General features: G+C 34.3%; 1 protein-coding gene across 1 annotated transcript; it reads left to right on the top strand.

Moving 5' to 3' along the window:
- The first annotated feature begins 18,017 nt into the window (after positions 1-18,017).
- LOC140169660 (melatonin receptor type 1B-like) lies at positions 18,018-27,247 on the top strand. The gene is made up of 2 exons (XM_072192946.1): positions 18,018-18,335; positions 23,005-27,247. The coding sequence occupies exon 2, from the start codon at positions 23,033-23,035 to the stop codon at positions 24,185-24,187; it is 1,155 nt and encodes a 384-aa protein (XP_072049047.1). The 5' UTR covers positions 18,018-18,335; positions 23,005-23,032; the 3' UTR covers positions 24,188-27,247.
- The last annotated feature ends 393 nt before the right edge of the window (positions 27,248-27,640 follow it).

Here is a 27,640-nt window from a genome sequence, read left to right as displayed (position 1 = left end):
GAATAACGCACGACATGTTATTATATATATTAAAATGTTCATATACCTCCGTGGTGTAATGGTTAGCAATGTTACCTGTCACGCAGGCTGCCTGGGTTGAATCCGCGGTCCCGGCATAGAAAATATATTTTTTCTTCTGACATTCATTTTAAATCCAAAATTATTTATTTTCATGTGAAAATGTATACATTGCACTGGGAAATATATTTTGTGCATTTTTTTTTTCTGTAACGGGCCAATAAAGCTCAGGGAAAAATAATTGCGTCCATGCAACGTCCAGGCAGTGTTGCCGTCATATTGTCTGTTTTGTTTACGCTATTGGCTGTTGCCGGCATTGAATGGATGTCGTCTGCATGTGGCTGGCCCTAATCAACATCATGCAGTTATTGTTAACTACATGTATGTACACTACACAGGGGCACTCACAATAGGCAATTGAACCCTACTGGTAGCGCTGTGTTGTAGCTATATGGGATGAACTAGTTAGCATCATATATCAAAAAGTATAAAAGCTATGATTTTAGTACTTGCTCTATGTTTCAATTACTTATTCTTTTCCAAATATCTGAATCTTCAACCCGGTACAAGCTTTAATAACGGGGAACATACATTATTATTAAAAAGAAATCCTACCATCTATCCAAACTCGCCGTGTTATTCCATGGACATTTTGCTTCACCGGGCAGCCATTTTTTGGTCGTATTTGGAAGATTGGTGTCATAAAACCGTCATAGGTACAAATTTAGTACTTTCTGTCAATCAATTATGGCTTATTCTCTACATGTCAATTTTTAAATAATTGGCATAGTCCTTATAATAACGGTGGTTCGCCTTGATGAGTAAATGACAGCAAACAGCTGCAAACCAGTGAAAAATTCCCCATAACTCGGTCAGTGGAGCTCCGCTCGTAATTGTCAATAGCGTAATTATCGATTGGATTAGTCGTCCGTAGCGGACAATTCGGTCGCTCATTGGATCAATATTATCAGGTCAATAGATTACTATATAATGGTTTAGTACTGAATATGCCGTGGACAACACTGCACTATGAATCCCTCAGAGGTTGGTAAAAGAGCTCACCTACGAACCTAAACGCGTGCATTATTTTAAACATCTCGCTTTTAGAGGATAGATTGCCTGAACAGTGGAAAAAAGCTTTTGTTGTAACCATCCCCAAACATCAGCCACCCACTATGACAAACTTAGATCTGTGTTACTGACCTCTGTGTTTGTAACAATTTCTGAGGTTTTTCTTACTGGGTGGGTCCTGGACGATGTAGAGCATAAGATTGACAAAAACAATTCGGGAAAGTGGAGGAGATTTCTATACATCACATTATTTATTAAAAACCTAGTTCATTTATATCGTCATTAGGGAACAGATCAAAGTCAGAATTAGGTATAGTGGTCCTAACGGATTTTTCCAAGGCGTTTGATTTAGTTGACCAATGTATTACATTTTGATTTATTTTAAAATTTGAAATATCTTTTAAAAATCAAACATCTTTTAAATGTTGTAAATGGTTTTATGCACAGTAAATGTTTTCAATTCATGCAATTTGGCTTAAGGGAGGTGTAATGAGCGTGAACCCGGTTTGGATTCCAGAGGGGGTGTGCCTGTAAAGAGTAACAGCCGTCAGAAAAGGACGGCTGAAAAGGACAGCTCAGATCGCGCGCCAAATAAGTTTGCATTTCAGAAATAGCTTTTTTTTTCAGCCTTAAAAAAAACCAGGCAGAGCTGGGAATCGAACTCGGGACCTCCCGTTTGTAAAACGCAGTGCATACCACTGAGCCAAGTAACTATTAGCTGCGAGAAGTTTGATAGTAATCCTTGACATTGCTGAATAGAATAAATCAATACTTATAGCCCTATTTATCTGATGTACAATGCAATTCAAAATTAAAAGGGCATATAAACTAGGAATATGTGTGAAATGGCTATCAATCGATCAATCAATCAAGTTTTCAAGTTATCAACAATCAATAAATGACCAATGAATCATGGAATATTATTAATTACTTACTAATCTACCAAACTAGTCAGTAAATAAACAAATAGATAAATAGGCATAGGCCTAAAGAGAAGTAAATGGTCGAATCCAACCAAAAGTGTCCACGGGCCAAAAATAAAAGTCCGAAATAAAAATGTCTCCACAATTTTTTCCTTTTGCCCATTGATTGATGACATATTGGCCTTATAGGAACCAAAAGTGCCATTACTAATCTTGAAAAATAAATCCAGGACGTGTGATAGTAAATGTGATATCAAAACCCAATGTTACCTACGAATACCACTAGGATGCTTTCACTATCGCAATACTAATCAACTTAAAACAAATGGAATATTCCTTTTAACGCTTTTTTCGTGTAAAGTAGACCACAGGGTGTGAGGAAAATGCTAGCTCAACCAGAAAATATTTGTTTTTATTTTTATAACGCGATCAATATGATCTTAGTCAATTTATGCTACTTTATTTTTGAAAATGAAGTTTAGGTCAGTTTCTGTATTTTATTTATCAAATGAGTATGAATCAATTTACACATTGTATTAGAACGAGTAGGATACATGTTTTCAAGAATATTAGGAATTATACGCATACACCTAACGCTTTATACAATGAAAAGGTGAAGAAACCCGACTATTCGTAGGTAACATGAGCGATTTAACAATATCTATATCGAGTTTAGAGGTTTAAATTTTGCTATTATGGTAATGTATTAATACAATGGTAGTTTTAGATCTCTTTCAGATGGTACGTCCAAATGAATAAATGCTATTACCTTAGATCAAAAATTTTTGATGCTTTTAGCAAGATTTTGACCACTTCATTTTGATATACAAGTAGTTAATCAGCAATTTTACATAATAAATAATTGTTGAATGAATCCGTATATGGGTAATAATAGTGTCCTGGGGTACCGCTTAAAGTTTTTGACAATTAATTTCCATTGGTAGAGACACTTCATTGCACATGTCATGTATTATGCTGTATTCGTAAGTAACATTTCAGTATTTGTAGGTAAGAATTAGACTTTTGGTGGATATCGCAATCAAAACTTCATTTTATAAAGCACTTTAAATGTATTATTTTCTTTATGTGCGTTTATTGATACTTTAGACCCTATCATGTATTAACAATGTCGGTTCACAGCGGTTGAAAGAGGATTGAAGTAAGAAACAAAGGCACTAAAGTGACTTTAATTTGCTTAATTGCACACAAATCGCTTAAAACCGTTATTGCAGACTTGTGAAGTCCATCTTGGAGTCAATTACGTCTTGTGGCCTTTCGTTTGAGGGCAACTACAATTAGCTTTATACCAGAGTCCATCAATGTGTTGTCTAGATCATAAGACAATGAGAACAGTCGTTTTTTCCATGGTATTCGTAGGTAACCTTAGCGAAAACGTCAAAAGTTACCTTCGAATAAATCAATTTGGACACAAATTACTCAGAAACCAGAAGGTCGGTAAACATTTAAAATGAAGCACACGTGACAGTTGACAAATCCAAGTATTTATCCCCTTCTAATCTTCTTTGAATTTGATTTTTCTTTCAAATGAGCAGACCGTCGTCTATTTCAGTACATATTTTTCACCAATTAAGCCGTATTCAGTTTTGCATGCTGGGCATGTATGTGAATTCGCAACTTTCATTGACATATGATTTGATAGCAAACATACAGGCCTTTGTTATGTACCAATATGGGCATTGGCATGAATGGCGGTGTTTCACAATACTGTCATGATGTCAAATTGTATTCGTAGGTAACATTCGGTTACCGAAATTTACCTACGAATACTTGCTTTTATTGTTGACATCTCAGAAATATTTAAACGCAGGCTATTGAAACTTGGTAGAAATAAAGAGTGTATTACCCTGCACCTATTGCTTAACTATTGTTTACTATTCTCTCACTTTGTGGAAATGGCACAACTTTTAACATGTCTTCGGAGGTAATGCATATTTTTACCAAACCTACCTTTGTGCCATTTAGAATTTCTGGCAGCTAAACACAATAATAAAGATGTCCGAATGCAATGCATTTCAGTATTGGACATATCAAAGCTTGTATCAATTGCGCATTTATTAGTGATTTCCATTTTTAAAGATATATCTAGTGCTATGAAAAATTGTATTCGTAGGTAATGTAAAAAATACCACTCAAAAATTATCACAAAAATTCATAATTATGTACAAATATGTGAAAAATTGAACAGGCAATCTTTGAATACACACCTTTCAGGAAATCAATTTAGATTCAATCCAATGACTTCTTTTCATAACTGATTTATATGTTTTTTAAAATACTTGAAGAAATATTTTGAAAAAATGGGTAAAAATAGCATGTTTTGGGGTATTCGAGGCGAAGTTTTTAAAAGAAGGGGGTCTTAGTATATATGGCGCGAATCGTATGATGAAAGCGAATAAACACAATACAAAACCGAATGCCAATTGATTAATACTTTTAAGTTATGGCCCTGAACATGCCGTGTACACTTTTCGTTGGATTCGACCAAATACATAATGCAGAACGCAGGTATTATTTTAGGTACAAAATTATATTATTCTATTATTTATAATTTTCTAAGTACTATACACGGGATTAGGACCTGTGCTTTTAATATCCGCGCCTAATCAATAATGGGTCTTTCACTATGTTCACTCAATAGTTAAACTATACTATATCCCTCTAGGATTATCTTCTGACCAGGTACTAAAGTCGATGCTTTAACAGTACCCAAACAAGTGTACATATCAAGGTCATAGCAGAGCATTATACAAAGAATGGTCAAAGGTCAACGTTTCCAAAGAAGTAGAGTATAGAATTAGACACAAGCTTTCGTGCGGGAAACATAAATACATACTCGCCAGTCGTGGCCTTTTTATGAGATTTGATACGGCGCCGAAGACTAGAGCTCTTCCATAATTTAGTCCGAAACCCGGTTTCCAGACGGACATTTGTGTGTTGTTACAAGGAATTCATAGTAATTTTATGATCACGTGACCCACATAGAGGAATACGACATCTATCGTGAGCCAATCTGCATTCAGTTGCCTGCAAAAGCCGACGATCAGGTAAAAATTATAAAGCGTGAGCAGATATTTTCTTAATTTTATGATAAGCTTAAACGCCAAATTGCAGTCACAAAATATATAATATTCGTAAATCACTAACGCGAATGGTAACGTAGGTATGTGGAAAAGAAGTGCAATAGCAATAACAAAGTGTGTGCCCAAAGAGTTGTCTTTGGCATGTCGCTTTTTTGAAATATCACTAAAAATATCAAATTTTGGAAAAACGCCCCAAAATTTAAAACAAACACGAACCTTCCAAAATAAATACATATTCGCACTCGGCGGCCCAATCACTACCTGCCGCTGTGATTTGGGGTAACTCGATGCTTCCACTCTCCAGATACCTGTACTTCAAGTTCGCCCATACCCCACGCCTTAAGGGCTGCGAGATGGTTAAGGGGGTACTACACCCATGTGGTAAATTTGTGACTATTTTTGCATTTTTCTCAAAAAATAATAACACACTGGTAACAAAAGTTATGTATATTATTGGGACAAGGAATCCAATTAGTACACTGAAATTTCAGTGATTCAAGACAAGCGGTTTGTTATTTATGATAAGAAATGAGGTAATATATTGATTTCAAGTGAAAGGACCTATTTTCCCATAATATTTTGAAATTAGAAGTTCCAACTCAGTGTATTTCCCAAGATATCATCAAAAAACTGCCTAATTAGTCTCAACTATGGTACCGTAAACGTTCGCCTAATGGCGCTATGGAGTGCATGGAAATGAGAGAGCGCCATCCCTGTAAAAGCCGACTATTATCACTGATCATTAAGGGTACGTGTAGTTAAAGGGTGAAACCTATCGACACATACATCCCGGGCATACATCGAACAAACTTGTTCATGATAATGCGGTAATCATTCACCTGATACGTTGTGGCCCAGTGAGCAGAGCATTAGACTATAGTGCGAGGATAAAGAGAACTTGTGGAGAAGATTGTTGGTTCGAATTCTCATACAGTAATTTCTGACAGATTATGATGTCTGTCAATGTTTTTTTTCTGATTTGAGGACATTTTATTCTCTATTTTATCTTTAACATTGTTTATATAATTTTATTATTTTATCTTGTATGTGTCTTTTTTATGCTTTGTTTTTATCGTTTCATTTTAATCAAATGTTGTAATGAACCTATTTGATTGTATAAGCATTTGTTATGTATGTGAGACGAACTGTCGTGTGCGACAAGTCTTTCAATTCGCGCGAGTGTCCTTGCCTATGCATCAGTGGTCATAAGAGGTATATCATTTTATTCGAAAGGGGGGGTCCCAAATATACGGGGGTCATAATAACTCTTGGAAAGAATAATAAGAGGGGTCATAAAATGTTTTATGACCAAAATGTAGGGAGTCACACGATGACCATAGAAAGTGTGTTATTTTATTCAAAAAGACTGATTTCAATACAATTTTGGGGTTTGGGATCATAAAATTTTTGTTTACGAAATAGGGGGTGCGCAATTTTATTGACGCAGACTTTTTGTAAATTTGGGACCCCCCCGTCCGAAAAAAATGATAGCCCTCGAAGAGGATTCAAAAGATAACCTCTGCCCCAATAATCCCTAGCTATATTTATTTGAAACTGTTCCACGGAGGATGTATCATAATAGGCTCAGTCTTCAAATGATATAAATAAAATTTGAATGAGTGAACGAACAAAATCATACAACGACCAACTGTGCATATGACGTATCATCCCGTAAATATGGCGGACTACTCAAATGCATTCAACAAAAGCATGATTGCATCTACCGCGACAGTTTGTCTCACACAAAATACACTACGATCAAATAGGTTGATGACAACATTTGATTGAATGGACTGCACTGCGCCATGATTACGGGGAAGAAACCGGTTCAAATCCTTTGTTTGGAGCCAATCGATAAACGCAAGGCCTCTATAGCTATCATTGAATACTGGCTAGGATTCCACAACACAATGAGAACATGTTATAAGGCGCTTTGGAAGGCACACAATACCCCAATGGCTTTCCATATTATATGCACTCAACAACTATTCAGTATCGAAGCCCGGTATCGAAGTTACGTAATGTTACTATGTCAACGGGATCACGCGCTTAAAATATTAAGTAATGAACCACGATCGAAACAATCAGTACAGAAAAAGGCATACCAAAATAGCGTGATCGTAATGATCGCCATACAAACAGTGCTTGGTTCCGATACCATCACGGAGTTACGTAACTACTTCGTGGTCTGATAGTTAATCAATGGTCTGATCTACTTGGGTTCGATCCAAAAGAAAAAATAGCTGATCATTTATAATGCATAAATAAATCAGGAAAGTTGAAAAAGAAGGAGGGAGAACGGAATTATATCCTTGAGATAATCCCGTAGGTAATCCTGTCGCACCTATTCATAGTCCTTCATTCTCAAGTAGTTACACATCTACTTGAAAGTAGCCTTTGATGTGATGTGTGTTGCCGACTACGGTTGATTAATTTTCACTCCAGAATTGAAACCATATCCAATGTTTCTATAGAGAATCCTTGAAAGTATGACACGTGTGTGTTAAGTATCTGATGTTGCTCTGAAGGGATGCCACACGTGGATACTATAAGAAAGAAATGTAGTTTTGTAAAGATTCCAAAAAAATCCGCCCATTTTGGAACATATATTAATTATTTAGGAGAGTGTTTTAGGATTTTGTTAGAAAAGAGATGATTTTTGATCATCTATATTTTATTGTTTTATGTATTTTCCTGTCATTTCCTGCAAACCTAATAAAGATATTTTGATAATTGAAAATAGGCTGTATCATAAATCGTAGAGGTTGAAAGCGTAACCAAGCGTGCAAAATTATTATTTGCCATGGAACTTCGGTCATATTTTATTTGAAATAAACTGGATGTTAGGATCTGCATGCATGGTATGCATAGTATTGATGGTATACAGCCACTGACCTTTCCCTAAAACTAGTAAGCAGCAACTTGTGTATCACACCCGTCATGGGTTCGAAGACCCTTTTGTTGTATTTTATTGTTAAACCTAAATAGCGTGATTGCTTTTGAATGAGCGGCAACACACATATTTTGTCTGAGGATAGCTGGATCTATCTCCTTTCTTTACATCTTCTCTGAAATAAATAAAGTAATGTGGTTACACAATTTGAAACATTGAGGCCGTTCTATTTTTCAAAGGTCATTTAACTGTTAAAAGGTAGCAGGTGGAGCAAATTTTGTCAGCGGTTTTTGTTGCCGTTTGTTCGCAGTGCCTATTTATTTTTTTAAAAAATAAGAAAATTTAAATTAAATTTAAAAAAATTCACAATATTCATTCGTAAAATGGGGACAAAATCCAAAAACATTTCTTGACCCTTCTTCACATAAAAGTGGGAGCAGAAATCAAGATTCGAACAAGTACCATTCACCATTCAAATTGAATTGAATTGAATTCAAGGCGCACCCTCTACCGACTGAGCTAACGGGTCAGACAATAGCAGGGTGTAATTTTCAACTGAAGAATATTTAAAAAATATGAAGAAATTACAATGTTATAAAAAGATTTACCAAAATGAGTTAGGTATAACGTATGAATCGATTTACAAATTAAGTCAAATGGCACTTTGAGAAAGAATACCTGAAGAAACCCCAAAACATCTGCTGCTCTAGCAACTAACCTAGTGACCTAAAGTATTGGGTCATGTCACGATATTTTTTTCTGAGGCACTATGGCCAGGTTGCTCAATTTAACATACACGTATCCTTAATGCTGTTGAGATTTTACAAGGATGGCGCCCTCACATTTCTAAGAATCCAAAAGCGCCATTAGGCGAACGTTTACGGTATACCATAGTTGAGACTAATTTGGCCGTTTTTTGATGATTTCTTCGGAAATACACCGATTTGGAACGCCAAATTTCAATATGTTTATGAGAAAAATATGAGCTTTCATCTGATACCAAAATCAGCATTTAGATGAGGTAAAGTGGGGGATGAGATTTTCAATCAGGTTACCCACCTTTAAGCCCTACAATTTTGAAAGGCTCTATTTGAACTGATCACTTATATATAACAAAGAAAGAAACACACAGAAAATATTTACAAAGATCCGTTTGACGATTTAGTCATGCATAAGAGACGTCACGCCAAGTTAACAGTGTGTGTGGCAACAGCTATCGGGATATTCCATAAAATTCCCTTTGTAAATTTAGAAAGTGACTTAATGTGTGTTCCAAAAATTGGCTTCGTTTGGGCGTACAAAGAAGCAATATTTTGTGACGATAAATACTAATTTTCAGAAAATTGGTGGTGTTTCAGCGGGAGTTCCGGCTTTGGTGACGGTATTCTCATAAATAAAGTAGCTTAAAACCAGGAACACTGGCGAATACGTAAGGAGTTGGGTGGTTGTATGTGTCAATTTAAGCCTTATCTGCCTTGTCTTTCGCAAATACAAAAAAAAAAAAACACGTTGGAATTAAAAACCATTATTCATTTTACTTTTGTTTCTGCATTTATGTATTTCCGAAGCATTCAGATTTGTTTCTATCAAGGCCTGATTCTTTGCAAATTGTTGCATTATAGTATTAGTATTGTGTCAGAATGCTAAATAAATGCCGTCATAATTATTTTATTTTATTTTTTTATTTATAACATTCGGCCGAAGCCAGGCTAATCCCAATAGTGCTCAGAGGCTACTAAATTTAAGGGACGCCATCCGGATATGACGGGACAGGGATATGGGAAGAGGTCCGATTTTAGATGCAGGAGGCAAACCGGAGCACCCGGAGAAAAACCTGCGAGGACGAGCATGGATCGGTAACCAAACTCACATGTGGCGCCGCGGGGAATTGAACCCGGGCCACAGTGGTGAGAAGCGAGTGAGAAGACCACTACACTAACCCGAAGCAGAGGGAAAGAAAAGGAGAGAGAAGAACAGTAAGAAATAAAAGATCCGTCACACAGACACAGTCTATTATACATGGTTTTCTCTCCAATTAGTGACATTTACATCATATCACAACCTATTTCATTATTAAACATTATTCATGAACACAGGCTGAGTCAAAAAGAAGTAAACTCATGCGTGAGGGGCTGCAACTCGAGATATGCAAAGAATCTGCTAAAAATAAAAATACCACTGGAAAGAGTAAATTCTATACGTCTAAATAAAAAAAAAGAATTGTTGAAATTGCTCACAGCAAACTAAAGTTATACTCATTTGAATACAACCACCCATTTTTGTAGCTGCACACGGCTGATTGATTTTCATCCATTTCAATCTCGACGAAATCAGCAAAGTGCTAACAGGATTTATTGTTGATTTGCTTTTAATTAATATTCAACAAAGTCCATTACGGTACTATAGTTTGTAGGGATACCAATTCAAGTCTTTACGAACGATCCAGCAGAAGCTTGATTGGGGAATGTTGGGTAAAGGATTGAGCTGATCTTTGGTCTTGCTGTAACGCATGTTTAACTCTAGCAATGGTCACTTGTGATCTAGCAGTTCGTGGTCTGCCTGAAGCTTCCGGCTGTCTGTTCCTTAGTGTCCCATGAACATTGAGCTTGTTCACATTTTTATATACTGGTACCTTACATGAAACCCGGTTAGCTGTAGGAAATTGGAGACGAAAAAGACGCTGAACTTCAGTGCATGGGACTCTTAGTTTCATGATACTTCGTCGACAGAAACGTGCGCTCCTGTGCGGTAAATTGTGGTGCCATGTTGTCATTTGGCCCGTTTTATTATAATGTAGTGCAATGAGGTAAAATTCATATTGAAAAGAGCACTTCAACATGTAGGAATTATTGATCGAAACCACACCTGCCACAGAACTTTATTTGCATTTGAATATCGCGCCTTACCAATCAATATAACAGGTATGCCCCTACTTGGGAAGTGAAACCGTGTGCAGCTACAAAAATGGGTGGTTGTATTCAAATGAGTATAACTCGAGTTTGCTGTCTGCAATTGCAACAATTCCTGTTTTTATGTCGACGTGTAGAATTTTCTCTTTCCAGTGGTATTTTCATTTTTAGCAGATTCCTTGCAGATCTTGAGTTACAGCCCCTCAAACATGAGTTTACTTCTTTTTGACTCAGCCTGTATTGTCACTTAAACATGTTAGCAAATTGCAGAAAGTTAGAAGGCAGTTTATCCTTTAAACTGTTTTACAGTAAATATTGCAACTTTATGAACGAGCCATATTTTAAATGGAAAGTTTGATTAAATAATCAGAGCAATTATTTTGAATCACAAAAGCTTTTCTAACGGAATAAGTAAAATATTTAAGTATCATAAAGAAAAGAGTCACAAACAGATCTGCATGATAAATACCGTAATTTATGAAAAACGAGTCAGTAATTACTTCAGATGATGAAAATAAAAACAGAAACACAACACCCGAAAATTAATAAGACTGTTTATTGGATCATAATAAGGCTCTAAATTAATAAACATATATATATATTTTTTATCATGATCTTTAATGTTTTCTGACTGTTATTAAAACGTTTTATACCCGTTATATAATCCGATATTTAAACGTTCTGAACGTTTTGTGTTTGCTGGGCCTATAACGGAATAACCAATATTATACAAATTGTATAACTTGACAAAATTCAAAATGTGAAAGAAAAGACTATATAACTTAAGCTATATAGACCTATTTCGTGTTCAAGTCATTGTGTGAAAATCTGGATAACATTTTATTAATTTCTATTCGGTGTCTGTAAAAATATAGCATAATACCTATAATAAATATTTGAACATGCTAACAACTTATGCAGTGAAGGTGTACACTAGTGTTAAATTATAAACACAAGAACTCCTGGAAATGTGAAGATTAACATGTTAAACTGTTAATATTGTTAACACCCGAAGAGCTCTTGAACATAATTTTTTAGAAGTGGCTCTATACCTCCAAAAATAGATTTTTCTGATATTTTGTGCAATGATGCATGTTAGGGTGTTGACTACTTGTGTGACTAAAAAAAATTCAAAAATCGGCTCGTTGCCATGGAAACGGCCAAAACCCAGATTATGTCATTTTGGGCCAAATTGGCAGTGAAATTAGTGAAAAAACATGTTATTTCAAGTGTTCGCTGTATCTAAGCCATATAATGCTGGTACATCACATTAAGTTCTTGTAAAAGGACATCTATTCATCTGATGATCAGCATATTTAGAGGTCAATAAGTTATTCTTAAGGGTACGTGCAGAGCCCATCTGTCAGGTGTATTTTCACTTTTCATAGAATGTCATTTTAGCACCTAAAATATCATCATGAAAATCAACAACCCGGTGTTCCCAGGATTTTGTCCATTCTAGTGTGGGTAGTACAAGCTAGGTACTTTACATTTTAATAAAAATCAGCTTGGGCAAATGTTACTTCTAAATACAGTGTTGCCAGAAAAACCGGTATTTTTGCAAATTGACATTTTGTCAAATTACGCCTTTTTGTCACAGTTTTGTGCATTTTGACAAATATTTTCCTTCAAGGTGAATCCAAACAACACTTTTTCGTCTTTGTAAATATCTAAACACTGAAAATTCAAAATTAGTGTTGCCAGAATTCTTGATAAAACACCCAATATTAGCATTTTAGTGATTTTGTGTTGATGGTTTGGTTAGGAAATGCTTATTTCTAATTTTCATACATCGAATGTACATAGTATAGATTGTTATATGAATGTTTAAACACCTGAGCACAAAGTAAGTGTTGCCAGAATTCTTGATAAAACACCCAAAATCATATATATATATATTTATATGTGCCATGATCCAACATCAAATCTTTTTACTATCATCAATATTAATAATAATATCAATGTAGGCCTATTAACATCATTATCAATACTAATCAAAACTATTAATATCGATATAAATAATGAATAATCAATAATATTAATAATATCAAATATATTAACATCATTATCAACAATCATCAAAAATATTAACATTAACCCTAGAACTACTGAGCCATATTTTGTAACACGGACTACGAAGGGGGTTGCAACCCCCTAATTTTCAATTATAAACGTCATCCGTTATATTTGGCATCAATGTATAGCTATGGGTCTCCTCTACCCCAGTGATACCAATAAGTACAAACATTCCTCTCATATAATGTCGCTGTGACGTCATAATGTGAGGGCGCCCATGTAAATTTGGAAAATTTCAGCTATTTACAAAAGTATTGGCAAGATTGATTTTCGGCTAAAATTCTACAAAAAATGCAATTTGACCGAAATTTCTCCTCAAACTAACAAGTAAAAAATCAATAGCTTATAATAATTTTACATGAGCGAAATGAAAATAATTTATTTTACTGTAGAAACCATTGGTGGCCCTCACCAACACCCCCTCTATGGTCATCTTTGACAGCCGGTCCTACCCCCAGGTAAGGTGCTGGTAAACATTTTTACACTAAAATGAGCGCAAAGGATGGATCTATGATTAGTTTAGGTCGGGGCGTAAATGCGCGCATTTTTTATCAATAATAATCAAAATATTAATATCTATATCAATAATAATCAAAAATATTAACATCAATATCAATAACAATCACAAATATTTATATCAATATCAATAATAAGCAAAATATTAATATTAATATCAATAATAAGCAAAATATTAATATCAATAATAATCAAAAATATTAATATCAATATCAACAATATCAAAATCTTAATATTTTAAAATTGATATTAGTATTACTATTTTTGATTATTATTGATATTGATATTAATATTTTTGATTATTATTCATATTAATATTTTTGATTATTGATATCGATATTAATATTTTTTATTTTTTATTGATATTGATGTTAATATATTTGATCATTATTGATTTTGATATTAATATTTCTCATTATTATTGATATAGATATTAATATTTTGATTATTATTGATATGGATATTAATATTTTTGATTATTATTGATATTGATATTAATATTCTTGATTATTATTGATATTGATATAATGATATTTATATTTTTGATTATTTTTGATATTAATATTAATTATTGATATTGATGTTAATATTTTTGATTATTATTGATATTATTGATGTCAATGTTTTTGTTTATTTTTGATAACGATATATATTTTTTTTAATTATTACTGAAATTGATATCATTATTTTTGATTATAATTGATATTGATATTAATATTTATATTTTTTTAGTTATTACTGAAATTGATATCAATATTTTTGATTATTATTGATATTAATATTTTTGATTATTATTGATATTGATATATATTTTTGATTATTATTCATATTAATAGTTTTGATTATTATTTATATTCATATTAATATTTTTGATTATTATTGATATTGATATCGATATTAATAGTTTTGATTATTATTGATATTGATATTAATATTTTTGATTATTATTGATATTGATATTAATATTCTTGATTATTATTGAAATTGATATTTATATTTTTATTATTATATTGATATTAATATTAATATTTTTGATAATTATTGATATTGATGTTAATATTTTTGATTATTATTGATATTATTGATGTTAATATTTTTGATATTGATGATAATATTTTTGTTTATTATTGATAACGATATTTATATATTTTTTAATTATTGCTGAAATTGATATTAATATTTTTGATTATTATTGATCCAGTCCAGTAAGGTTTGAGTGACCAGTTTAAAATTCAATAGAAAACAAAGAACAAAATTAATACCCATAATTACCCTGACTATAACTTTGTACTAGATAATACTAGAACCGTGGGGTTTTTAAAATTTGATTACGCTTTTTAGGACCAGCTATTGATGATAGTAAAACAAATTTTGACGTTGTCAACTTTAGCGTGAGAGGACTGGATCATGGCATTATGATTTTGGGTGTTTTATCAAAAATTCTGGCAACACTTACTTTGTGCTCAGGTGTTTAAACATTCATATAACAAGCTATACTATGTACATTCGATGTATGAAAATTAGAAATAAGCATTTCCCAATCAAACCATCAACAACAAATCATACTATCAGTAAAATACTAATATTGGGTGTTTTATCAAAACCTCTGGCAACACTAATTTTGAATTTTCAGTATTTAGATATTTACAAAGACGAAAAAGTGTTGTTTGGATTCACCTTGAAGGAAAATATTTGTCAAAATGCACAAAATTGTGACAAAAAGGCGTAATTTGACAAAATGTCAATTTGCAAAAATACCGGTTTTTCTGGCAACACTGTATTTAGAAGTAACATTTGCCCAAGCTGATTTTTACTAAAATGTAAAGTACCTAGCTTGTACTACCCACACTAGAATGGACAAAATCCTGGCAACACCGGGTTGTTGATTTTCATGATGATATTTTAGGTGCTAAAATGACATTTTATGAAAAAGTGAAAATACACCTGGCAGATGGGCTCTGCACGTACCCTTAAGAATAACTTATTGACCTCTAAATATGCTGATCATCAGATGAATAGATGTCCTTTCACAAGAACTTAATGTAATGTACCAGCATTATATGGCTTAGTTGCAGCGATCACTTGAAATAACATGTTTTTTAACTAATTTCACTGCCAATTTGGCCCAAAATGACAGAATCTGGGTTTTGGCCGTTTCCATGGCAACGAGCCGATTTTTGAATTTTTTTTAGTCACACAAGTAGTCAGAACCCTAACATGCATCGTTGCACAAAATATCAGAAAAATCTATTTTTTGAGGTATAGAGCCACTTCTAAAAAATTATGTTCAAGAGCTCTTAAACGTTGTTTTAAACATATTTTAACACGTTCGTGCGTTAACAATATTAACATGATATAACATTCGTATTCGTATTTGCTAGCGTTAATGTGTTTATAAATGAACACTGCACATAGTTTATTGAATGCATTATTGCTAATTAGATTGACAATGCATGAAACTGACAACAACAACAACAACAACAACAACAACAACAACAACAACAACAACAACAATAATAACAATAATAATAATAATAATAATAATAATGATGATGATGATGATGATGATGATGATGATGATGATGATGATGATGATGATGATGATGATGATGATGATGATGATGATGATGATGATGATGATGATGATGATGATGATGATGATGATGATGATGATGATGATAATAATAATAATAATAATAATAATAATAATAATAATAATAATAATAATAATAATAATAATAATAATATTAATAGTAATAATGATGATAATAGTAATACTTAATTTCGTTGTAGTGTTTTGTTTCATATTAAACGTTTTTAAAATGTTTTCATAACCGTATAGCCTGACATTTAAATGTTATTAAAACGTTTTGACCAAAAGAAAAAGCATTTGTGTGTTTGTGGTAATAGATTTGAGAAATAAAAAAAAATTATGTTGTTGGACATCCGATGTGTAGATATTGAAAAGGTGCGAAGTGTCCTGTTTCCGTTCGGAATGTGTGAGTGCGATTTGAAGTTGGCCGCAGCGACAAACACACTCAAAACTTCCTGTTATATTTACATGGTACAGTCATTCGGATCTTTATGAGGGCCGCTACAGACTCCGAGTAGGCCTATTTGAATATTTGATGTAACATATGTACGCTATTTAATCTAGTCCCATTCTATTTCCAGTAATCTTAAAGTTGTAACGAATGTTTGATGACGTAAAATCGATAATATGCTACGTAGAATATCTGGTAGAAATATATCGTTTTTACGCCATCAAACATTCGTTACAACTTAAACATTACTGGAAATAGAATGGGAATAGATTAAATAACGTAGTATGTTACATCGAATATCTTACGTCGAATAAAAAGTCTGTATAGGACCTAAGCACCCACAAGGACATAATAATAACACTGGAACGCTAATTGGCCTCGGCTGTTTTACAAAAGCGGGACAAGTTCGGAATGCGGAACGTTTATGGCAAGCTAAGCGGCTCAGAACGTGGGACTAGCTACGCGCAGCTTCTTTCTCGTTACGTGCAGCTTATTAACCAATCAGATTCGCGGTTTTAAACACGTGGAGCTGATGTAAACATCCTCTCTCACAAATATTACGTTGTTAATTTTTGTAAATGAAAATATCTGTAGTATATCAGCAAAAAATGGTATAGGTGCTATTAAAGTAATATCTGAACAGAATGATGATTGTTCTATATTTAGGGGCTATCATTTTCTTCGGAAGGGGATCCCAAATATAGGGGGTCATACTTTTTTGTATAGAAAATGTAAGGGGGAGGGGGGTCATAAATTAATAATGACAAAATGTAGGGAGTCACAAGATGACTACAGATAGTGTGTTTATTGATTTCAATACAATTTTAGCCTGTCTAGGGGGTACGGTGTATCGGTGGTGGGTGTCGGGGGTCATAACATTTTGATGCCGAAATAGTGAGGGCCGCAATTTATTGACGCCGACTTTTTGTAAATTAAGGAACCCCCCCGTTCCGAAAAAATTGATGACCCATTTTACTCTCTCCATATTTACACAGTGGCATGTGATATCGCTTTCCCTGCAATATCTTTACACAGCGCTTTACATCAGTAGTTGTTGTTGCTTGACCTTCATATCCCCTGCACCGCTAATACAGCCCGAGTATAAAGTTACTTGCTATTAAACACGCTGTAAACTTGGAAACACTAAATAAATATGCTTTGTGTCATTTTAGCCAGGCATAGCAACATGTTCTCTTGACACGTGCTGTGATTTGGCCTCCTTTACCCGTTCGTTATCTATGCTAATTCCGTAAATTAATTACAAGATAAAAATTGTGAAAGAGGATACCTATAACTATACTACGCGCAGCTAACGACCCAACCACGTGATTAAATTTGACTATTTTGATTGGTCAAACAGCTGCTCGTAACGAGAAAGAAGCTACGCGTAGCTGTTCCACGCTTTTGGCCCCCTTGGCTTGCCATAAACGTTCACTAAATAAAATACATTGAAAATACATGGACCGAAACGATTTGTTTTAATCATGTAACTTCTCGTGATATAAACTTGGGAAACTTTCAGGACTTTCCCTGACGACTTCCTGCACTGCTACCACATTGGTAGGTTATTGGCTATCGTTTCATTGGTTGTGGTCACAACCTTACAAATGAGGTCATTCTACATACAGATATAAAAAAATGCCAATATATGACTTCATTTAGTTGTGACCACAACTTCGCCGGCTATCTTACCCTGGATCTTGCTACCGTCAGTGTGATTGTCAAGTTGATGCTACCTGCAGATTTACATGACTGATGGTATATGAACCAGTGTACTAACTGATGTAAGTAAATACTTTTTCCAGCAAAAAAAAAAAAAAAAAATAGGTCTTTGTGTGAATTTTTTTTAATATGAAATGTCAAAATTTTCAAATGAAATTTTCTACCCAGCTACTCAATAGATCTATAAACTAAACTTCGACTTCGAGGACTGTTAAATATCAAAATTATCAAAAATAACAATTTTTAATAATTTGTTATTAAAATTGTATTATATCGCGGATTTCAAAGAAATCAAAATTTTTTGATGTTAGGAGGACATTTCTCGTATTCAGAATGCAATTGGGTGTATCTGATGTGCTCTCATGTCCCACAAACATACTGTGCAAACGTTAATATCCGATTCATTAAATCGTTATTGATTGTGTTTGCCGGAATCGGAGGTGCATATAGCAACAACAGGACTGATGATTCTATGGCCTGGAATTACTTTGATTTAATAAAATTTGGTATACTAATGATTAATATATTTATTTGAATTAAAGTGTTTAAGAATGAGAATAAAGGTATTGTTTTTAGCCGCTGTCGTGCATCTATCGTCTCACATAACACGCGACATCACTATTTTTGGCGTAAAACAACTCGACTTCGCCGCGTTGTTTTACTTAAAATAATGATGTCGCCCGTGTTATATAAAATGACAGATGCACTCCAGCGGCTAAAAACAATACCTTTATTCTCTAATATAAAATCTTAGGGGTTGTAAACCTGGGATTGTAACATGTGGGAATAAAACTGGAAAACCCCGTTTCCTGTTTTTGCTGGACTTTAGTATAATTGTTCCTATTATAGTTTGTCGTGTTATTGAATAAATAAATAATGATAAATAATGAAGGTACAGGTGTAATATCAGAGTAATCAATAGGTGACAACAAGCACCCAACGTACCCCAATCTAAACATTATACGGTATATGGACAGTGCGATACTTCTGTTTAAGGGGGTACTACACCCCTGGCCAATTTTGTGCCTATTTTTGCATTTTTCTCAAAAATTATAGCGCATTGGCGGTAAGTAAGATATGTATATTATAGGGGCAAGGACTGTAACTCCACAACTGTTGTCTGTGCTGAAATAAAATTTCCAGTCCAGTAGTTGTAGTCCTTGCCCCTATAATATACATATATTACTTGTCACCAATGCGCTATAATTTTTGAGAAAAATGCAAAAATAGGCACAAAATTGGGCAGGGATGTCGTACCCCCTTAAAAGTACTCCTAATACACTTTTTGAAAGTCAGAAATACACCGCTTCTTTTAAAATATCCCTTAAAGCCATATTATAACATTTTCGAACAAAATAGATTAGCATTTCTTTGCCATAAAATGTTAGCTTTTACTGTCAGATATATCCCTTTAAGTTTGAGCCGAACAACTACGGCAAAGCAAAGAAAATTGGAATTTACTACCAGCGCACATGTCGCCAATACGTACCACTCCTTCGGTCATGTTGTGGTACGACCCTTTGTTGTGTATATCACCGCCCCGCATGCCGTGTACGTACTGCGTGTTATGAACATCGTGTATGCGTTCGACTAATAATTCCATCGTAATAATAAAGCGCCGAATCCGGCGTTTTATTCAAAATCTCGGATTTTGACAAAACTACAGCACCTTGATTTTTGCAGGGTATATTGGTTTAATTAAGTACAATTTAATCGTGTAAAAAGGAATTTTAAAAATTCAGTGAGGGCGTCTTCCTCAGCAAATGTTATAATATGGCTTTAATTTGGCCTTAATCACGGCATAATTAAACTGTGAAAACTTTTGGTCTAAAGTATATAAAAGTACACATTTGGAATGGAAAACACTTTACAAATATATCCGTTACGGCAAATTTTGGTAACAATGCTGGTTAAAAACAAAACAAAACAAAACAAAACAAAACAAATTAACAAAACAAAACAAAACAAAATAAAAACATTTCTTTGACCCAAAGTTTTATGGACATCATAACATAAAAACAATCAGTACTTTTTTAAAAATTAATATCAATATCCAAAAGTTAGATAAAATGGCCAAGGCATTTAGGAGTGGTTTTTTTTTTCATTTTGATCAACTTTGAGAAATATTTACCAAATATGCTTAGAAATGCTAAATTTGGTAAAAAAAATCACAAAACAATATTGAAAAAATGGCTGATAGATATATATATTTAATTTAGAGAATTTTTTCGAATTAAAAATGGTTGAAAATTAGATTAAAAAACAAACAAACAAACAAACAAACAAAAACTGGTTCCTAGATATTTACATCTAGTTTTTGAAAACATTTACTGAAGAAGTTTTGTCATGATGTCCGAAATCCTGAAGCCAAATCTGAGCATTTTTTACCAAACTTCGACGTCACAGATGGGTTCGTCAAGTGTTTGCCATTTTATTACTTTAGACCAACAATTTTACAGTTATGAGGCCCAAATGTTACCATAATTCCTGGGTTACGACCAACCTTAAGCTACAAAAATAATATACCTGCAAAACTTCCAAACAATTACGAAAAAACAACGTGACCTTAGATTATTGTAGTGTTTATTGTTCGTAATTCCTAGATTGTGAAATGACAATAAAAAATAATGACAGAATTTGAAGTGGGAAATACCCAGGTATTGTATTTATAACTTGATAACCTTGACCATCATTCATGCATGCACTCATATACACAATATGAAATCAAGTTCAAGTTCAGGTTATTTTTATTTCAAATCGTGGCCAAAACACTTCAAATCTGTAGGTCTTTTTTGGGGTGTGTGTGTGGGGGGAGGGTGTGGGTGGAATGTGTATCTGCAATACGAAAGGTCTACATTTTCTGATGATGGACGGCTGTTCCTTCTAGCTACATACACAAAAGTACATATCATTAAATTTATAAAGTTAACTTCAAGAACTGTTAAATATCAAAAATATCAACTTTCAATCATTTGGCATAAAATTGGTATTATATCGCGACTTAAAAAATCAAAAATATTTGATATCAGGACATCCCTTGTATTCAGAATGCAATTTGATGTTTCTAATGTGCTCTCATTTCCCACAAAAAATACTGTGCAAAGGTTGCTATCCGAGCCTTTAAGATATATTTCACATGATTGCTGTTTAACTCTATATTATTATATCATTGATCCAAACACAGGAACACATCTAACAAATCATTTGATATTTGATTGAATTCGAACTTTGATATTGTTTATGTTGAATTAAAAAAATGTTGCATATTTATTGTTGAAAGAGCAAAATAAATAAATAATTTTTGAGAATTGTTATAGAGAGAAAAATGAAAGGTTAGCGGGGCATCACCAATATTCCTGTTTCCCTTGTAGCAATTGTAATTGCGCGTACACTAAAACACTGCTTGACATGATACGACATAACGTAACATAACATAACATAACATAACATAACATAACATAACATATAATAATATGACATGATATAACATGACATGACATGACATGACAGAACATTACATAAAATACCATAACACAACACAACACAACAAATGCAACACAACATAAAATAACATAAAATAACATAACATAACATAACATAACATAACATAACATAACATAGCATAGCATAACATAACATAACATAACATAACATAACATAGCATAGCATAGCATAACATAACATAACATAACATAACATAACATAATATAACATAACATATTAAACAGAACATAACATAATATAACATTAATTACCATAACATACCAACACAACACAACATAACACAACATAACATATTAACAAAACATAACATAACATAACATAACATATCATAACACAACACAACACAACACAACACAACACAACACAACACAACACAACACAACACAACACAACACAACACAACACAACACAACACAACACAACACAACACAACACAACACAACACAACACAACACAGCATAACATAGCATGACATAAATAATGTACACGTTAATCGTGGTCTGTACATATACTAAGTCGCCAATAGTCGTGACTTTCGACAATTACCTGGTGATAATCGAATATCGTATCGAAGCAAAATGTAATTTTTAAAAGTAAATGGAGTATTCTAAAAAGGGCTGTAATAATGCACAAGCATACGTAATATATACCTGAACCCTAACGGCTTTTTGGCGACGGGAAGGGAAAGAAGGAAAGAATAAAGAGAGAAAAGAAGGAAAGAAGTTGTTTGCTCTGGGTGGGATTCGAACCCGAGACCCCTCGCATGCCAATCACTCGGTCGGCGACACTTTGCCACGGGTAATTTTTAAAAGAAAATGGAGTATTCTAAAAAGGGCTGTAATGATGCACAAGCATACGTAATATATACCTTAACCCTAACGGCTTTTTGGCGACGGGAAGGGAAAGAAGGAAAGAATAAAGAGAGAAAAGAAGGAAAGAAGTTGTTTGCTCTGGGTGGGATTCGAACCCGAGACCCGTCGCATGCCAATCACTCGGTCGGCGACACTTTGCCACGGGTCTTGGGCTTCGCTGGCCAGCGAAACCGTGCCTATATATCACTTAGGGCGATTGCGTCATCACACCACGTGGGATGCACGCACGAACAGCGCATATATCAAGTAGTATTTTGTAGTATACAGGAGGGTTAGGGTTAATGTGGCTATTGTGGTCAGTGGGCCTACTCCTTATTTCCACTTATCTTTTGACTATTGTTTGTTTAATTTCCAGATTGAAATACAGTGATTTTCAGCGAACGATGGCTATAGAAACAGAGATGAACACCACAATGACAGACACATACGATGCTGTCTTTATCCCTGTCATATGGGACTGGAGAAACATCATCCAGCTTATTCTTGCAGTCGTCGGTATCTTAGGCAACTCCGTTGTTATCCATGTGTACCGTCGTAATAGGGAGATGAAACACAACACAACCAATACATTCATTGCTGCCCTGGCTGCGGCCGATTTAATCACCTCAATCAGCATCATTCCTCATCCTAGACTTTCTCGCGTACCACAAAATGGCATCGGTAGTTTCTACTGCAAGGTAGTTTGGTCTTCTAATATCATGTGGATTTCCATCGTCGCTTCTGTGATCACTCTGACGATGTTGGCGGTAGAAAGGTACATCGCAGTGGCATACTCGTTTCGATACAAGCAAATCTTCACAATTACCAAAACAAGATTGATCATTCTCGGGATTTGGTTGTTCGCTTTTACTTTAAACACTTTCGGCTATTATGAAACATTCGTCGTCAAAGAGCAATGTGTTCATATTCTACCAAGTATCAAATTCCAGATGTTTTTAGGATGTGCAGTGTTTATTGTGGAATACCTCGTGCCGATGATAATAATGTTGGTGACTAACATTCGGACTATTCAACTACTGAACAAACAAACCAGATCTTTCACCAGAGGAAAAGACGCGACGAAAGGACCCGCGCTGAAATTGATTCAAGCGCGTCGGCGTGTTGTGAACATGCTTTTCATCGTCATCGTCACCTTCATAATCTGTTGGTCTCCAGATCAGTTTGCGTTCCTTGCTTTCAATTTAGGTTGGGTGCCATTTGAGTACGCATTTGGACCACTCTATCGCGCATTTGTAGTGTTAGCGTTCGCAAATTCTTGCGCCAATCCAATCATTTACACTGTCATGAATCGAAACTTCCGCGAAGCCATCGCACAGCAACTACCATCTATGAAATGCAAGTCTGCAGAAAAGGGCGGTACCACTAACACCTTGTTCGAGACACCACTGGAGGACGGTGACATGAAACGAGCTGATAACGGGGTAGTGAACGCTGTTGGTCCAAGTGATTCTGATGAGATTTCACCAACAACATCGGGGACAAAAAGCAGTTATTTAGAGACGATTGAAGCAGACCGAGATAACGGAACCACCTTATAATAACTAATTTGAAAACTATCACTAATAATGGTTACGCAGAAATGTTTACAATATCACGTATCAAATCCAACAAAAGGATTTTACTTGATTTTGAGATTAACGTATTTTATTTGAAAAAGATTAAATAAGTATTATATTTTGAGTTGCGAGCCTTTGGGCTATTGCAGATGAAATCAATAGGCCTACATTCCTTATAACTAGCAGTCAAGTCGCTTCTTAAGTGCAAGTCCCCAGCAAACACAAAACGTTTTCGACATTATTCGCAAAAGGTTATAAAATGTTGTCAGAAAACGTTTAAATGTCGGGTTATATAAAGGGTACATTAATGGTATAAAACGTTTTCATAACATTAAATAACATTTGTTGGTAATTTACTGCACAGCAAACACAAATGCTTTACAGAAAACATTTAAATGTCGGGTTATATAAAGGGTATAAAACGTTTTAATAACATTCCAAAAACATTTTTGGAAACTTGGTACAAATCATTCTAAACAGAATGTTATTTTGGGGTTGAAAAAAAAAAATGTTTTGCAAAAAATGTTTGCCCAAAATATTTACAATAACGTTTTAAAAATGTTTTCACGACCTTTATATAACCCGACATTTTGTAAAACACATTTTAAGAACATTTCTGTGTTTCCTGGGTGCAAATATTTTAACATAATGTTATTTAAGTGTTGACAGAATATTTGGCCAAAAATGTTTGCAAAAATAGTTTATAATGACATTTCGAAAACATTTAAAAAATATTGTTGTAGTGTGTTTCATACAAAACGTTTAAAACGATTTCATGACCTTTATACAGGTAACACAACTTCTAAGTTCTCCCTAATACTTTTTAGAATAAGTCGAAAACTATTTTACGAAATGTAAAAATGTAAAAAGATATGTATAGCCCTGTTTGTTTTATCCCTTTGGACCAATGTATAGCGTCACCAGTGTTGTAGTCAAGACCTTTATGTCCGAGACCGATACCAAGACCTGCCCGTCCGAGATCGAGACCGAGACCGAGACCGAGACCAAACCTTCCGAGACCAAGACCATCCCTTCCGAGACCGAGACCTCTAAGTTCCGAGATCAAGACCGAGACCGAGAGCTTGTTTTAATCCGGTGGATACTCAAGTTTGGTTTGGGGTATAAGGGTGTGCCACTGAGAATTTGAAAGGGGCCTATCAATGTACCAATTTTTCAAGAAATTTGGACCCAAATTTAAAACAATTTGTATTAATTTTTAAAAATTTTCCTCCAAATTTTGTGAAAATTCCAAAAATTGGGCTATTTTCTGCAAAAATTTAGAATATTTTGAAAAAAGGACCATCCATATACCAAATTTGGCCTAGAAAAAGGAGTCATCGATATACCAAAAGGCTGAAAATGCTACCCATGTTTTTCGTGCTGAAAAGAAGATGTACACTGCACAGGGCAACTATTGATTTATTTGTTCTTCTATTATGCTTTTGTGGAGGATGTTCCCCTTGCAAAAATCATGAACTGAAATTGGAAGCTCACATCCGAACATGCTCACATATGATTCATTTATAACTAAATTATTTATATTGTTAAATCTCAAAACTCGTATATGTCACTATCATGAAAATGATTTCTGTATCTTTATTCTTAGCAATTTCTTCAACATTCATTGAAATTTAGAAAAGCATATCTGTTTTTTCAGGTCTCGACAGGTCTCGAACTAAAAAACCGACCGAGACTTCTGAGATCCGAGACCGAGACTTTTGAGTTCCGAGACCGAGACCTTGACATCCGAGACCAAGACACTGCAAAACCAGGTCTCGAGATGGTCTCGAGACCGAGACCTGGTCTCGAGACCTACCACACTGAGCGTCACACATCGTTGCGTTCAGTCACAATGGTTAATTATGTAAGGAAAGAGGTCGTCTTATTAAAGTTGCACCTGAGCCCATAGCAGTCAGGTTTTCTGTAATAAGGGATTCAATCATGTTTCACCGTTGTTCATTACTGATTAACAACGATGTGTCCGCGTCGTCTGCGTGGTTTACTTCGCGAGGGCAGCTTTAGCTTTAGCTGCCCTCGCGAAACCACGCAGACGACACAGACGCATCGTTGTTAATCGATGATGAACAACTATCCATTTCATTGAGTTGTTATAAGGAGGCTTGGTCAGTAGATAATACTCCAGGGATACAATAGTTTAACATGGTGTGTGAGCATGGTGAAAGACTCATTATTGATTAGGCGCGGACATATTAAAGGCACAGGTCCTTTGCGTGTATAGCAGAAAATTATAATAGAATGTGTGAATAGAATGTTTGGAATTTTGCAACTAAAATACTAACTGCATTCTGCATTATGTATTTATTTATTTATTTAGGCCTATGCCTATTTATTTATTTACTGACTTATTTATTTATTTTATTTATTTGGTATATTTATAGTTAGTAGGCCTAGTTAGTAATATTCCATGATAGGCCTACGTCGGTTTATTATTGATTGTTGATAACTTGACAACTTGATTGATTGATCGATTGATAGTCATTTCACATTATATTCCTAGTTTATAGGCCAATTTGAATAGCATCGTACATTAGATAAATAGACCTATCAGTATTGATTTATTATATTCAGCAATATCAAGGATTACTATCAAACTTCTCATAGCTAGTCAGTTGGCTCAGTGGTAACGCAGTAGGTTTTACAACACGGAGGTCCCGGGTTCGATTCCCACCTCTGCCTATTTTTTGCAAGGCTGAGCAAAAAATGAAATTTCTGGACTGCAAACTTATTTGGCGCGCGATCTGAGCTGGTCCTTTTCTGGTGGCTGTGTCTGTTACAGGCACACTCCCTCTGTATCCAAACCAGGTTCACGCTCATTGCACCTCCCTTAAGAAACCCATTTGATTTTATTGAACAGGCCTATAAGTATAACCATGATAACAACATAATAGCTGCGAAGTAGTTAATTATAGAAAGTGACACAGATAGACCTATATACCTGGCAGAAATGACACGTTGTTACGGGTAATCGAGCAGCAACTCTATTGAATTTATTTAAATGAGGCGCCTAAATTAAGATGGGTGGTAAATTAGAGTCAAGCGGTAGCATGACCAGCAAGTTTTAAAAAAACGACTGATAAAGAAGAATAAACAGATGCACCGCGGGACTATATTTACACGAAACAAAACGCTATTGTTCTATGATATTTTTCGCTGGGTACAAAATATATCTAAAACCATGCTAAATCTTATTTACTGTCCAAAGTGTAATATTTTAATAACTCATTAATTCAAAAAGTTACACCAATCTTACAGTCAATCCGATTGTTTGATAATAAACAAATATTCTTGCTTCATTTTACGCGGTATTTTATAGCCAAATTTAGTGGCAAATCATAGCTAATCATACTGATATCCAGAATCTTTCGACACTGCTACAGCCATACATGGCTGTCACTGTCGCACTACTTTTGAGAT

The sequence above is a fragment of the Amphiura filiformis genome, chromosome 14, assembly GCF_039555335.1.
Source record: "Amphiura filiformis chromosome 14, Afil_fr2py, whole genome shotgun sequence".
NCBI classification, from domain to species: Eukaryota; Metazoa; Echinodermata; class Ophiuroidea; order Amphilepidida; family Amphiuridae; genus Amphiura; species Amphiura filiformis.
This window is presented reverse-complemented; position numbering and strand designations above follow the sequence as displayed.

Bases quoted from the DNA above. Each gene is read 5' to 3' on its own strand.
- LOC140169660 (XM_072192946.1), top strand. From the start codon at position 23,033: ATGGCTATAGAAACAGAGATGAACACCACAATGACAGACACATACGAT.